The 16,583-nt window shown below is 40.4% G+C and overlaps 1 protein-coding gene across 3 annotated transcripts in view; it reads left to right on the top strand.

The window, feature by feature from the left end:
* The window catches only part of EPHA6 (EPH receptor A6), a 510,145-nt gene extending 506,899 nt beyond the window's left edge, over window positions 1–3,246 (top strand). For all 3 annotated transcript variants that reach the window (XM_054204504.1, XM_054204526.1, XM_054204514.1), the window contains one exon: window positions 2,983–3,246. In XM_054204504.1, coding sequence (XP_054060479.1) covers window positions 2,983–3,097 — 115 coding nt within the window. In that variant the 3' untranslated portion in view covers window positions 3,098–3,246. The remainder of the gene's footprint in view (window positions 1–2,982) is intronic.
* Window positions 3,247–16,583: the final 13,337 nt, after the last annotated feature.

Here is a 16,583-nt window from a genome sequence, read left to right as displayed (position 1 = left end):
TGTATGCAACACTGCTTTCGTTTCCTTTCCCACCTAAGCTAATAAAAGACTAATTTCTTACCAAAACGATGCAGCAGAAAGGTGTGATTAAGAGACCAAGAACAATCTGATCCAGTTAAAGATGTCCCTGCTTACTGCAGGGGGTTGGACTAGATGACCTTTAAAGGTCCCTTCCAACCCAACACATTCTCTGATTCTAACTGACAGTTTCATTCTGTGACCATACCAAACACCGCCAAAGGTCAGGCAGAGAACATCCTTAAATGATTCTTGGGGAAGCAGTTTTGACCTAGAAAAACTTTGACCTAGATTTGCCACTGAAAACAGTGGCAAAAATCTTTATTTGCTGTGAAAATCATCAAGCCCGTGTCAGTCCTCATGTGGGAGTTGTTCCACGCCTTGCTGCCCTTCTTCAGCCATCTCTGACTCCCCTCTATCATTTTTTAAATGAAAGCACTGCACCCAGTATATAAGGGATTGGGCAAACTATACATTAATATGGTAGCATAATGATACAATCTATTTTGTTCTTTATTCCCTTCCCATTAATTCCTCATCTTTTATTTGATGCTGGGACTATCTGTATTCATAATGGCAATGGTCAGTTAAGACTCGGTAATTTTACATGTGAAGTTAGGACTGGTTTTATCCCGTGTGTATCACTTCACCTACATTGAATTTCATCCGCTGCTTTATGGCATTAGTCTTATAAGATCCTTCTAAAACTCTTCTCAGCTGGCCTTTTTCCTTACTGCCCTGAACAATTCAGTCTCACCAACTGACTTTTTCACCTCTGTGCTCACCTGTTTTGCCAGACCATTTACTGATTTGCTGAACAGTAATGTTCGACATTATGCCAGCGTAGGTCCCTGCAGGTTTCCATTGATCACTACGTTGTAAAACCTGACAATTTATTCCTAACCTCCTGTCTTTAAACCAGCTATTTAGTCACGTAGACACCTTCTTATGCCGTAGCTCCTTATTTTCCATATTAAGCTTTGATGAGGAAGCTTCTCTGAAGCTTTTGGAAATCCAAGTAGCGTGTATCAAATGGCCTTCATCCATATGTATGCTGACTCCTCCACTGAAAACAAATAATTTTATAAAATAGGACTTCTCTTTGTAAAAGCCATAGTGATTCGAGTAGATCATTTATCCAAGCATCCAATAATTCTGTACTTTACTGTATTTTCTGTTATGCCCTGTAATGATTTCAGGCTCACAGATCTGTAGTTCCCCAGATCTACCCTGGAAACTTCTTATTTTGCCTGGCACCACTCTCCATGCCTCAGGCACCGACAAATTTTTAACCAAGTGGAGCAGAGCTGAAACCTTCCTCGCTCACATTCCTGTTAGCAATTCTACTACTTCATCCCTGAACTCTTTTAAAACTCTTGGCTATATATAGTCGTGTTCTGGAGGTGGGTTGTGGCTTGCTTTTTCAGTTTGTCCTATAACCGCTCCTGCAGTCACTTCAACTTCAGACAGATCCTCCGACAAGTACTCCATAAAGGTTCTGGCATGGCAGTCACTTCAATTTCTTACACAGTGAATATCAACTCAAATAATTGGTTTAGTCTTCTGCCAGTGGCCAGTCTTTCAGTGCTCTTTTATACCCAAATCATCATTAGACTCTACAGAGGCTCTGGCAGGCTTCTTGTACCCCCTTGAGCTTGCAAAAAGATTTATTATGAGTTTTATTATTCGTTGTCTTTTTCTGGTTGTTCCCCGAGGTTTTTTTTTAGCCTGCCTTACTGTGCTTTTACAGATAATCTGCCTAAGGTTATCATCCTTTCTACTTTCTTTCTTTAGATACCACTTCAGCTTTTTGAAAGATTTCTTCTTCCTTCAAATAACCTCCATTACCCTAGGCCTGCTGGCTTCCTTCTGAGCTTTATCAGGCCTTCCTTGATAAAGGCTATGCATTGTTCCTGCATTTCTAATGCCAATCCCTCCTGTAAAGGTTGATTCTTTTAGCTGACTCTTTTTAGCTTCTAAGATGCTCAGTATTTTTGCATAGTCCCTGCTGACCTTAAGTGCTGTGTATCATCCCCTAGGTGGATGTTAAGCTCAAGTACAGAATAGTTGCTGCTATCCAGTGGCTCTTCATCTGGAGGATACAGAGCTGGGTATCTTGAACTGCAAATCTGAAACTCAGAAAGGTCATGCCTCATCCCATGGGCTCCTTTACTAGCTATATTGTTAAATCATTTTTTAGGGTATCTAAACAGGTGATGTCTATGCTGTGTCCCAGTGTGGGATTCGCGCAATTGACAGGGTTTATCTGAAGTTTCCTGCCCTCGCCACCTCTGTCATCTTTCTCAGCATATTGCAGTTGGTGAAGTTTAGAGAACAACTGAACTAGTGGATTGTGCTGGATGCTGAGGGCTGTTAACATCATTCCTGCCAGAAATTCAGGCTCTGCAGGTGAGCTACCTGCTCTGGGGTGCAGGTCTAGACGAGATGAAGGGAAACCAGGAGGGAAATCCGGGTCGAGCTGGAATATTCACTGCTATTCTGATCTTTAGACCATCTCTCACCACCATTCCCCAAATCATCAGAAGCACAGCCTGTTATTTCAGTCTCAGGACTGCAAGAGTGAGTGTATCAGCCCTATTCCTTTGCAAGTATGAGTTGAGTGGGAAACATTTGCTACTAACACATTACTAGAACTGGGCTATTAGAACCCACTTCTTAGGCTCTTCCTCCGGATTTGGAAAAATTACTTGACTGTATCACAACAAATACCATGGCTTTAAGATTTTTTATTATTATTATTATTATTATTATTTCTTAAATGGCTGTCTTTAAAAATTTGGAATTGACAGGTGCGGAAAACTTGAACATTTGTAGCTTTCTTGTATGTCCCAGTCAGGAAGGTAAGCTGTCCTGAAGTAGAGCGATTCATCGTATATTTATAGTCTTTTGTGTGCAAGAGGCTTTATTATACTTGCATCCGAGATGAAACTTTTTATCTTACAGTGACATTAGAAGAATTGGAGTTGTACTCATTGGACACCAGAGACGAATAGTCAGCAGTTTACAGACTTTGCGGTTACACATGATGCACATACAGGAGAAAGGATTTCATGTATGAAAGTACTAGAATCAACTGTGTTTTGTGCCTCAGCATTTCTAAAATGGAAAAATATTCTCATTCTTCCCTTCTGCTCTTCCCAACTTCAAGAACTGCAGTCTCCTCTTCAGACTATAAAAGTACTTCTATGTTAATGCTTCCAAACTGGAATTTTTAATCACACTGCATAGCTCCTCCGCCAGTTATCTGCCGATAAAATCCTGGCCTACTGCAAGACTCTTGCTACACATTGATGAATAACTCAGCATGGATGTGTAACTTTGTATAACAGTATTTGGGAAACTTTCATGAACTTACTTGAAAGTAGTAATCTATTTGGCCTGGTGTGGCTTCTTTATCGATGTATTTAGAGTTTGCTGGTAGATCAAAAAGTATTTGACTTCTTTCATGTTCTGTGACCATGTAACTTCCAATACCAAATGTGCAATCAAAAAGAAGTTTGACATAAATATTTATTTTATCTCTTAACTAAATCCAAATGTATGGATCCTATCGTTATATTACTTTATGATAGTTTGAATGCTGGTAAGCCGGTGCCTCAAAACCTTAGTATTGTTTGCAGAAATGATTAATGATTTTATGTACCGAGTTTTCATTGTGTGAACAATTGGGAGGATAGTGAGAGTTTGAAATCTTAAGGTCCTTGATTTTTAATTACTTTAGCACTCGACACTTTTTATGCTTTAAATTTTAGATTAGGTTGGAAAATTTGTTCATCCTTGTGATTCTTCACTATCCCTAAACCTTCTGGGTTTTAGTAATACTCAGCATTAGCTTCTACTACGTGGCAAAATATCGCTGGAAAACTGATTGTAATGTTTCCATAACCATGTGTAAATCATGGTTGTCAGCTATATTGTGGCCATGCAGACTTCAGAAAGCTTTCTGTTCCAAAAATGCAGGCCTCCGCTGCTTGAACTAAGCGTAATTTCCACCAGTGGTAGTAGACCTGAGAGGGACAGCCATCAGTGGGGCGACGTGCTTATTCCCATGGAAGCATGCCGGACGTATCATCCTCCAGTTAAGGGCAGTGGTACAACCACCAACGAATGCTGGAAGTTACACGCTGTGGTATTCAGTTACCTTGTACATAGGCAGAAAAGGAGATGTAGGACAGCAGTGTAATATGTTGCCTTGAGTCTACTTCTAACTGCTTTTAGAAGTAAAAAGCAGACTCTGCAGAAATGGAGCTCTGGTTACTACGGGCTAGATCTTCATTTAGTACTGATATCTAAATGACATCGAAGTCAGTTACCTTTAGAACTCTTCAATAGCCATATTTACATGCAAGAAAACGGCTGCAAAGGCCTAACATAATATTTGTACCTCTCTTCAGACTTACAGCTTTCATGTTTTATTCAGACAACTTACACAGACTACATTTCCAAACTTTTGCTGGGCTACACTTCCAAACTTTTGCATGGGATATGCGCTACTGGGAAGAGGGGAAGGAGCGCATGTCTGCATGCTGTGGAAGTCACACACAGATCTACATGCATGTCACATGTAAACTGGGTGCAGATGCTTTTCTTGATTTACACATAGTTTGGAGGACGTTTTTGAGTTACATGGCGTTCCAATATACTCAAGCATTACAACTCTTCCCTTAAAACATGCATTTGGGTAATTAATATAATATATGTGTATATCAAAATTAACTAACTACTTTATGTAATCATAATGATATTTACTGCTTAATTTACAGCTTGTGAATCAAAATGTATTTCCTAACTCTTGGAAAAGGCTGCCATTGTATATTGGTGGCAAAGAAGGAAAATCAGAAAGCAACTCGGAAAAGATTATGCTTCCAACCAGTTCAGAGTAAGACACGCTAGGCCTGAATCACTGTTGTCACTTTATGTTGGAATAACTGCATTAATTTCAGTGGGATAACAGTAGTGCAATAAGTAAATTTTCCTTCCTTTCATTAAAAAAAATAAACAGACTTAACTGAGGAACAAGTTTTCTAAAGATTCTCCGGTGTTCTACAATGCCAATTTGATGAGTTTGTTTAAAGACGGGGCAGCTCCAGTCCTATTCTAGCTACAAAGGTAATTTTGCCAGCATGGGGAGTCCCACTGAACTCAGTAGGACTGTACAAGCACGTGCATTTTGCACGATCACAGGCCTTTGGTGAGGAAAAAAAGCAGTTTTTCTTTTCTGTGACTGTTATTTGAAAAACTCTGCCCCAATTCCGCATCTGAATAATTGTCTGCCCCAATTCCGCATCTGAATAATTGTTATGGCAAGAAAATCGTACTTACCTGAGGCCTTTTAAAAAAATACTGTCATGACAGAGTAATTTAAAAGTTTATTTTCCTTTATCGTTTTGCTATCCATTTTGCCTGTCATTGCTTCTGTGGCTGGCAACGTGACATCCATGGAAGGAGCCTCTCTCACAATTAAATACATTACCGAGGAGGTAGGAGTCTGTTAGTTGTTAATGGGGTTTGAAAATTACTCATAACTAATCCAAACCCTGTATGTGCACTTTTAATTCTCCTTTACATGTTTTTTCATTCCCGGTAGTGCGAATGCAGAGCAGTGTATTATGTGCATACAACCTGGATATATTTCATGGAAATTAATTTCCAAATTTATCACACTACTGAAAATATATTTTCAATAGAAAAAATATAACAATATTAAAACATTTATTAATCAGATATATTTTTTATATAAACAAGAGTTTGGGTAACCAGAAAGGAAAGAACAAGGGGTTCATTGGGTGAGGATGTTTATTAAAAACATTGTAAATCCAGGATTTTGTGGGTTTATATGGCTTGGAGTTGTTGTTGTTGTTGTGGTGCAGTATGACACTTTTATATTAGTTATCTTGATCAAATTTACATTTTGCCCATATTGAAACATTTTATTTGCTCTTGCTCTGATTGCAAGCCTACTCTTGTTTTAGTTTCATTTGGGTTTTTTCCTAATTGTTTCATTTAAAAACGAATTAAAAACCAACAGGGGTTATTTTTCAAATGTGAGCTTAATTCTGTGCAGGCCACAAATATATATATAAAATTAGAGTAACTTTCTTTGTTACAGGGGGTACTTTCTTCAGATGAAAAGTAGCTCTAGTTATCCTGCATATTGCAGTGTACAGTTAGAGTTTAAATTTAAAAAATTTAAGCAAATCTAGTAGGCTGTTCTTTAGAATGTGGCCCACATTGCAGAGTGCTTCACGACTAAAAGTACTCATTGAAAGTTCACAAAATAAAGTGTGCGTGATATGCAAGCTAAAAAAAAAGGCATTAAAATGCAGACATAAGGAAATAGTTATGTTATTTACAAATAATATCCATGTGTAGATTTTTCTCATAAAATCCATCCATCTGTACTGTTACCACTACTTGTGTATCACTTAAGCCTCCAAAACACAGTTTAAGTGAGGGCTTTGACTGCTGAGCAGGACCAGGTCAGTGTCTCTTGGCCGACAAGTGCACTGTCCCAGCTCACCATCATGTGCCAACCACAGTGCTTCCAAAGTTGACTGAGAAGCAAGTTGGATGTCCATGCAGCCAAGCAGGGCGGTCATCTAGCATGGAAAACATATCAGTCATCCTTACTCAAGCTATCCCCAACTTGTCAGTCAGAGCCCTGAGACCTACTGGGGGGAAGTCTTCACCTCACCTAATTTTGGAGGCCTGCATTTGAGCTAGTCATCCAAGGTTCCCTTTTAATCAATGAAGATAAGTGGGCCCTTGTAGAATGTGAATCATCTTACAAATGTAATTATTTACTTCTGGGTTAGATGAATTGTGCCATTCAAAGAGATCAAAATGACTAGCTCATATCCAGGCATCTGTGTTTGGTCAGATGAATCTCATGCATTGATTGTATCCAGTGTGTACGCTGAACCCATGGAAAAGAGGGGATCTTGTCCATAATGCTGGTGTTAAAATTGAACAAGTAGCAGCAGAAGGTTTAGTAGATTTTGCTCATGAGGTGTTTGCACATTGAAATTACTGAGAAGCAATGGGACTCCATGAGGTGAAAGGAAGAGAACTGAGCGATGTAATTGAGTTTTTTCTTAAGCACAAGTTACACTTTTTGTTTCCCATGAATGTAAATTCAGTGTCTCTCCAATAAAAGCTTAGACACGTGCTATGCTTTAAGACATCAGCCAAGACTTTTCAGCATAAGGCAATCCTTTAATTGCAAATAGTGCACTCAACAATAAATTCAATAAAAATGGACAAAGCATTCTGTGTCCAAAATTGTGTTAGGTATTAGCTGGATTGTACTGACATGGAACTCATAGACTGTAGTACTTTGATTTTTCTGTAATTTAAGACTGACTATCCATTTTCCAATTTTTATATGATGAGCCTAATACTGGGCTTCATTAATTTCTTTTTTAATGCAAATTCATACAGGATCCAAACGTGGGTCATAAGTAACATCCAGATGTCCTTTATTCAGATGCAGTAGAGATTTACTATGTGGAGTAGCTGGGACTGTGGAGGTACCTAGTAAGACTGTATTAACCACAGCAATTTCGATCTTAGAATGACCCCATGGGACCATATCAGCCACCGAGGTAAAGCAGTATAGAACATATTGAACTTGTGTTGAAGACCAGTTGCTAAATTTCAGCAGGCCCCATTCCAAACTGAGGCATGTATTAAGCTGTTTTAACTCAGCTGATGGAATGATTCTATAAGACACATTCTGGCAGCTGAGAATTTCTCTTATGAACACAGGGTATCTGTAGCTAACCCATCATGGGCTCAATCTTGGAATATGTCCAACAGAGAGTGGAAAGGAGGTCTCACTTCTAATCCAGTCCAACACAGCTTTTAGAGTAACAAAAGTTAGTATCATAATAAAAAGTCTGTCTTCCATCGCATCTTCTAGGAAAAGTATTAAAACTAGAGATACTTCACTTACGGCATTTGCACATGGTTGAAGAGCACTGTATTCTGTGAAACAGTTTTCTTCCGGAATACCCTTGTTCACCAATTGTAATTGATCTCTTCTGAATAAATGGCAAATATAATAATCTTTTTTTTCTTTTTATAATGGTACTATTGTTATTTTTTGAGAGTGAGGGAAAGATGTATTGGGCTGGGCTAACACTTAGTAGGACAATGGTCTTGAAATCTCTTGGAGAGACAAATGAATCAGCACTGAAGAAGAAAAAAAAAATCCCTAAAGCCTACAATAGGGTGAAAAAGGAAGAACTGTCTGTATTGTGCTAAGGAGCTCTAACAAAACCCAAAAGAGTTGCATAAGACGGTTCCATGCAGTTACAGCTCATAAATACCTTCTACCATCACAAACTGTATTTAGTGGTGCATACTGCTCATCCATGAGTGCTATGGTTGTATATAGTTCCTCAGATTATGGACCAGGATACGCTGAGCACGTTATAAAATATTTGTCTATATGTACATAAAGAATTGTAAATACAATGTGTATCATAATGGCTGAGATTTGTCAAACCTACAGAATTAATTACCTGACTCCCAATAACGCTAATGGGGTTGATCTACTCCATTGGCTTTTAAAATTTTTAACAGCATGCACTGTATGTGTATAGTACTTCCAAAACTTCCTTGGCTTATTATCTGGAAATGGATAGCCTCCCTTTTCCTCTACAGGCAGAAAAAACGTTTTCAAACTGGTTTACAGAAAGCTGCCTGGTCACCTGACGCTGACCCTTATACCACCACCACACCAAACACGCTTTCTACTTATTCTCTGTACAACTAATTACTGTAGAAATCATCAGTGATCATAAAGAGGAAGCAAGGTGCCCATGAGGCAGCATCTCTAGTAAGAGGTAGTCCATGCTATAAGAAGATTGAGGCCCTCTGCTGAAGTCACCAAAGATATTTAAACAGTATATAAATTATTTTCTTTTAAATAGCCATTTATAGACACTTATGAGGTTAAAATGAGGGGAATTTTCAATGGAATATGAGTAAGGATATGCCAATATAAAAAGATGTGCTGAATTTTAGAAAGGAAAACCAACAAAAATGGTTGATGAAAAAACATGAGGTTAAAAAATGGATTAGAGCTAAAATATATGTACATATTTTATATGTGAAATAATATAATGCCATTCAGTGAAATCTATTTGTGTGTATGTTTCTTTAAATATTCTACATGAGAGTCTCTTACCCTTCTTTCGTGCAAGAGATTTCCCAAGTACATCTCTCCTCCAGAAAAGTTTGGCGTATTATCTGATATGAAATATCAGAAATGAAAACCTGTGTAATTAAACTGGAATAAAAAATGCCAAGTCATGATACTGAAGATATGGAAAAAATATATTTAAAAGATCAGTCTAAAAATCACTTGAAGTTTTCACAGCTGTTCTACTTTGTTCCTGTCCAAAATTCTGACCTATGTCTATGCATCTGAGCGTCTCAGTAATAATGTATGTACTGTGCCATGCTCAGAAACTTCCGAAACAGTTACAGTTTTGTGTTTGTGCTGCTTAATTCATATTAGAAGGCCTATTAGAAAAGGGACTATTTACATGAGTAGAATTAGGCATAAAGGACTTGCAAATCCAAGTCTCTAAAATATTTCTAAGGCAGCATGAGATAACATTATTTGATCTTTTTTTTTTTAACTTCAATACCACATATGGTTTCCTTGAGGAGTCCAGTATATTCATTGATACTATCACAAAACCTCCTGCGCATATTGTTCTCAATATGTGAGGAAATATTGCTGACTTTTTGCTTTCTTTGGGAAATACTACACGTCTTGGGAAATATTAACCTCTAACATGCACGTCAGCAAGCTGATTGCAAATTTGTGAATAAACCATAATATTATACTAATACTTCTCGTCATTGACAATTCAGTGAAGAACTGCTAAGCAGCAGCATGTATGTTGAGCAGTAGATAAACGAAAACCCTGGGACTAAAATACACAAATCAAAGAGAAATCTAGCTCTCTGTGTGATGCCTGGGGCCTTGGTTGTATAGAAAGAAACCTTGAGTCTAGGATTCTGGAAAATCAAATTTGGGGAAAATCTACATTGGAATCCCAAAATATTCATTTCTGGTTGTGAATGATGAAAAAGTGCCCATTGAAACAGTCTAGGGAGTATTTTCATAGTATCATTACCGTGTAATGCTGAGGCTCCTCTACAGCAGTGATAAGAAAAAAAAAAATCTATTTGCTGGTTTTTCAGGGTCTGGCCTATGACAATAAAACAGGTACAATTGTCACCGTTTAGATTAGAACCTCCAGTAGACACAATTCTGTAACTGAAGGACTTCTTATTGCATACTGGCGTTTTTGAGAGGAACCTAAATAAACAGTAGAGAGTAAAGCTATCCAGTTAAAAATGGCTTACAAACCGACTTTTAGGTTTTCTCTCATTCAGACTGAGCTCTACCTGAGAATGATTAAGAGGCAAAAAGGAAAAACAAAACAGGATTATTTTTTTTAAGCAGCTGAATGCTCTGAGCTGTATAACTTAGCATCACAGTACCTTTATGTACTTTCTGTAGATTTGTAGGTTTTGCAGGTTTCTGTAGATTTGCGTGGAATGGATGGGCTCATTTAATAGGGGAGAAAAGAGTGCACTGAGCATAAAAGACAATGCTACTACCTCAGGGGTGCAATGAAATAGATTATGGCTACCTTCAACATGGCAGAGCTGAACTGCAAGGTACAAAAGGTGGTTGCTGCACTTCTGTTTTATCTGGAATCAGCTACTATCTCTGAGTTTGGAATAAGTATTTAAAATGACCTACACATCTAATAGAGTATCTAACAGAAATGTTTTTGGGGTTTTTTTCCCCTAGAAAATGCCCCCAAATCCTGGATTTAAATTCAGGATAAAACCATCATCCCCATCAAACAAACAGAACCTACAAAAAATAGGATTCGTCTATCTTTCTTCTTTCCTAAACATATACCGTTATGCAATACGATCTCCCCTTCATAAGAGAAGTTCTAGCTGATAATTTGCCTCTTTGAACAAGTTGTTTCATACTCCTAGTGCATTGCAGTGTAAGTTTTGAGACTTACCAGTTAATGAAAGGCACAGTAGCAAATTAAATAACTAATGCCCTCCTAGTGTTTCTGTCTACTGGACTCTTTTGTTAATTCCCTCTCTCAAGAAAACCATCCTGCTCTAAAATTCCTAACAGGTAAACATGTACACATTTTAAAGCTTATGGCCATGATTCCCTATCTGCCTCTCCCCAAGAAACAGCTTTGAATTGGCAGTGTAGCATTTTTAGTACCATTTCTTTTGCAGCAATTTCTTCTCCCAACTTTTCTACATAAGGTAGAGAGGGCTATTTCAGATTAAAAGTGGGAAAAGTTGTTTCTTGGTTAACTCTGGTGAAGGAACTGGATTCAGTCAGTACTTCAGTATATGTTGCTCTTACCTGCAGCCTTGCATCTGTTTCTGTTGAGGCCATTGTCAAAATTCTCTGATGGTATCAGTTACATCACACACGGTGATGCCACGACTGAAAACCCAGAGACTAACAAAAAGGGCTTGTTCATGTTTAGTGTGGTATAACTCCTACTGACTTCGGTAACAACAACAGGTAGATACTCTGCACTTCTCAGGATTGCATCTGCAGTTTAACAAGGGAAAAAAAAAATCTTTAAAAGATCATCTGAAACCCTATTTACTGAAAGGTAATAGTTTATTTTCTAGCAAAGCAACCTTCATTGATCAAGTTGGAATTAATTGTTTTAATTTTGTCATCAGATTTTTTAAAAAACAAATCACTTACAGAAAAAAATACAAGAAAAATATTTGACTACCTTCCAAAAATTAGCTTTGATTTACTCTTGGAAGATAACGTGTTTGGTATGTTTTCTCAGGATAGCCTCTATTTCTGTGTGTTGATTTTAAACGTATCTGAATTAAAAGGGGGTTTAATCTCTGTCTCTTCTGTGAAATTAGATTGTACACAACTAAATATGACCGCTCTTCATAGTTTGCTGTTCTAGCATAGCCATAAAATGTATCAATGTATGTGTATATATGAATAACTACTTGATGACAGACACTTTAGATTATATATTTAAGCAGCCATGTCAAAACTTTAAAGGTAGACGGCTTCAAAAGTAATGGTATAATCATAATACTCGCAAACTATTTTACAAACAATCCGTGGCCTCAGCACAGATCTCATATCCTTACCGGTAGTCTGAAACCCACCTTTTCTTTAAAGACCCCAGATCACGTTTGTTTTGTGGTTGCTTCTTTTCCTCTTACCAAGATGTATTTGAACAATGACAACTACCCGTGACTCAGTCTTCACCATTCATCTCACAGAAAAGCAGCCTTGGTACTGTACCTCGAAGTTGTATCTTCATTGGTCTGAACTCGCGTAGCATTGCACACAGCAAGCACGATCTGCTCATTCTGAGAGACTGAACATTTCACACCTGGTCTCGTCGTTTTCCCCCTGGGAATGCCTCACTGTTCAGAATGACTTTTCCTCACGTAATATATCTCCCGTACGTGTTTCCCCCTGGGACTGCCTCACTGTTCAGAATGACTTTTCCTCACATAACATATCTCCCATACATGTTCCCACTGCATTTTTTCTTTCTGCCTTTTTGCCAGTTTATAACAGTATTGTAGGAATAGCCATGAAATAAAAAGCTTAATATACTGATTTGCAGTCCCAAGGGGAATTTACATTAGAAGTGAAGTTGTTATTATTTACTGAAAAGTGGTGTTATCTTTTTTTTAATTATTATTATTCTATTCCTATGATAATATGATGTTCCATGTAAATTTTCATGTGCTGGCATGCCTACAAGTTAATAGTGTAATAGAATGCTCAGCTCTCAACATTAGGGTGTTTTTAAGGTGAATTGCATTACATATGCCATCTCTTTGCAGAAAGAATATGGGGTTTGGCAAAGCTACCTGCTGAGCAACATAATAAGATTTTTGTACAAAGTACAAGTTACTGATTATTATTGTATTTTATTTTTCTATGATTTCCTAAGAGGCATTATCAGGTCTTACAAATGGGGTAAGCCTGTTTATTAAGATATTTATTAGCAAATAAAAGTTACAGTACTGGTGGTTATTTTTGAGTTAATGGTGTTTGTTTTGCCTTAAGTTACTAATATAATGATACACAGTGAAGCCTGTCATACATGATCATGCAAAACCCCAGCTGCTTAACACAGGGTGGTGTACTAATAAAGATGGACCGGCAATATGTTCTAACACTTGAGATGCTTCAAGGTGGTGGTGTTTTTTTTCAGCAAGATAATGCTTAATTATAGTGGCCTCTTCTGTGCTTACCACTGAGCATTTATGCTCTGATAAATGCCTTGTCAAAATGCACATACAGTTAACAACATCAGGAAAAAACCTATACCCATTAAAAGTTCCAAACAACAGCACTCTCTCCTTCTTGAGAGACAACGGGAATCTGAATTTTAAACAGATTTAAATGTGCTATTAAGATTCTGCAGTCCTGTTTGCCCTCCTTATGGCGGTTCACTAAACCCTGCAACTCCTTTCGTGCAAGTCCTTTTCTCGTGTTTTTCAAACCTCTCGCAAATGCAGTTTTAAAACTGATCGTATTACGTAAATAATGCCAGGGCAATACACAGTGATTCACAAAGAAGTGAACGCCACATACTGTGATCAGACCCTACCTCAAAAAGTTTAAAATTATAATTAGCCTTTCATTTTGTAACATCATCTGCATGCAATACGAAACTGAATAGAAGCTTGTGTAGACTAATAGGAAATGGATGTCAGATGTCCACAGTCCCTTATATCCTGCATACGTTACATGGGAACAGCTTTCTCACGAAGGACTGTCAGCTTGTCTATAATGAAGAATGAATATTTCATTTTAGATCTTGTTGCAGAAATGCCTTTGCCATTATTTGTTCTTTGTTGAGTTTACAGCTAGTTCTTAGATAGGATCGATTTCAGTATAAAAAGTAAGAGATGACACCTTCCTCTAACACATATTTACCCCTGAACCTGATTAGCATTTAGAAAGTGCTTCAACACAGAATTTCACTGTGAGATTTACGCTACTTGATTTGCCTTTAACAGCTCATAATGCCACTCTGAGGGAATCTCATCTTTTAGTCAGAACCTTTCTGGGTATAGGGAAATCATGAAATCGTGATTGCAATTTACCTCAAACCTTTAATAATAATAAAAGCAACAATGAGAATTAGAAAAGCCAAACAACAGACAAAATGTTTGTTGTTAATGTTTAATCTTTAAAGTTTAATGTGAGGCGCATTATAACTGGGAGCTTCTGACTTGTGATTTTCAGCAAAAAGAACTATCCACATCGCTATCAAACGATTATTTCTACTGCTCTCGCTCCTCTCCAGAGCACAGAAGGTGAGACAGTGGACTGAAAGCAGTGTTCAGTACAGGTGTAACTAGATGAGGGTTTTTCATAACGAGGGGTGTAGCTCTGTGAAGGAAAATTGCTTCTTCAAGCCAAGGAGCACTACAGACCTCCTTTTGGAAAGCAGAGGAAGAACCGCGCGCTCCACCCCTCAGTCATTGCTTACGTTCTGTTTAAAAGTGAAGGGCAAACCCAAAACTATGCTTAAGATCTGGGATTACAGAAATACCAGATTGTAGCGAGGGGAGCGTAAGGGACTGAGGTCGGCTTGCGCCGCCAGCCTGTGAGGGATGCGTACGGGACAGCACGCTGAGCTCTTCCCTGCCTCAGTTTCTGCTTGAGCACCTTGGGTCTCATTAGGGTCTGCAGCGTAGGGTGTCAGGCTGAACACAGCTGAACACAGCTATACGAACCATCTTCCACATCCTGTGGATACCTCCACAGGGATGAGGGAGTGAAGAAAACTCGTGTTCCTGTTCCGGTTAAACTCCTGTTTGGGGCTCATTTCAAGTGATTTAAGTAATTTCAAGTTTGTGCAGCAGACTTAGAACCCATCCGCCTGGATTGCTATACGGCAAAAAATTACCAAAGTGTATTTCTATACGCTGCGTCTAGTCTAGAACAAGCTGTCTTCTTCCCAAACCCCAGCTGCTGTAATTACCTAAACGCCAGCAGGGTTTAAGACTTTCCCCGAACATCGTACACCCCCAAACTGCCTGCTTCGGAACGGGAGCTGCTGTGAACCCCTTTGGTGTTGCTTCTTATTAGGCTTTGCTTCCTGCAGAGGATTCCTCGAACGCCGAGCTCCTGTTGCAGCCGTGCCAGAAAGGCAGAGGAGCAGCGGTGGGGAAAAACTTACACAGGCTTTGGACACCGAGGATGACAGGGATGTGGTTCATTCCTGTGATCAGCATCCGATGCCCGCCCTGCCACGGTGCTACCCGCCAGGCGCCCGGGCGCAGCTGACAGGGCAACACGCAAAGCTGCCCCGGAGACAATGAGGTTCCCGAGCTGAGGCCCGCCTGCCCCGGGAGCACCCCCGGCCACAGGCCAGGCCAGGCCACCGCCATCCCCACTGCCCCCTCAGACTCACCGGCGGCCATTGGGCCGCCACGGCGGGGGGGAGGCGGGGGGCGGCCCCGGGTGAGGCACCGCCCCAATCACCGGAAGGGGCGGGCGGGGGCGGGGCGGCGGTTTCCCTGGCAACGGCGCAGGCGGCAGCGGCCGGGCCCGGCCGACATCTCGGGGGCCGAGGTGGGTGCTGCGGTTGGGAGCAGCGGGTGCTAGCCGGTCCCGGACTCCGGTGGGGGATTCTGGCCCCGTCGGCATGGGGTTCTTCGTCCCGCCCTGAGCGAGGGGGACTCGCACCCGCCGCCGGTTGTCGCGCCCCGCCCGGGGCGGCTCAGGGCAGGAGGGCCGGCTGCGGGGGGAGCTGCTGAGGTGGGGCTCGGCGGCGGGAAGGGAAACCCCGTCCTCCTGGCAGCGGCGAGCTGCCCAGCTGCGACCCCAGGCGCTGGTGGGGCTGTGCTGGGCCCTGGCTCCTCGCCCGCTCACCTCGAGTGGGGGGTCCTGCAAAACCCAAAGGAAATCTGCGGCTGGAGTTTTAAATTACACTAATCTGAAAGGGCCTCCTGTGGGCGGCTTGGGCAGCCTTGGTATCTCAGCGTTTACATTTGGGTAATCCACGTGAATTAGGTGGGCTTCTGGTGTCGTTTAGTTCGGAAGGGATGTCCGCAGGCCATCTGCTCTGCTCTGATCGCCTTCTCAAAAACTCACACCCGCGGTGTGTAGAGCACTCTGTGGGTCGTCGCTGTTGGCTCAGTGTGCTGATGATTTGGAGTAGCGGGTTGCGACGTCTTGCTTAAGCAGCCACCAGAGAGAGGTGGCTGTCCCTCTTGGGGGAGCATCCGCAGAGCTGTGGGGCTCACCTGGCTCTGCTCCCTGACAGCAAGCCACTGCTGCCCGAAATGGTGCTTTACGTGGCTGGTTTATCCTCAGAAGTTTTGCAGTCTGGTTAGTCACAAGTGGCAAGTCACAAAAGTTAATCAATCACTGCTGCCTCAGACAGGCTTACAGTTTGTGATAAAGGTTTATGGAGTTTGATAACAAGCTCCAGGACCAAACTCTGTAAGAGTTA

This window comes from Rissa tridactyla, chromosome 1, assembly GCF_028500815.1.
Source record: "Rissa tridactyla isolate bRisTri1 chromosome 1, bRisTri1.patW.cur.20221130, whole genome shotgun sequence".
Taxonomy (NCBI): domain Eukaryota; kingdom Metazoa; phylum Chordata; class Aves; order Charadriiformes; family Laridae; genus Rissa; species Rissa tridactyla.
This window is presented reverse-complemented; position numbering and strand designations above follow the sequence as displayed.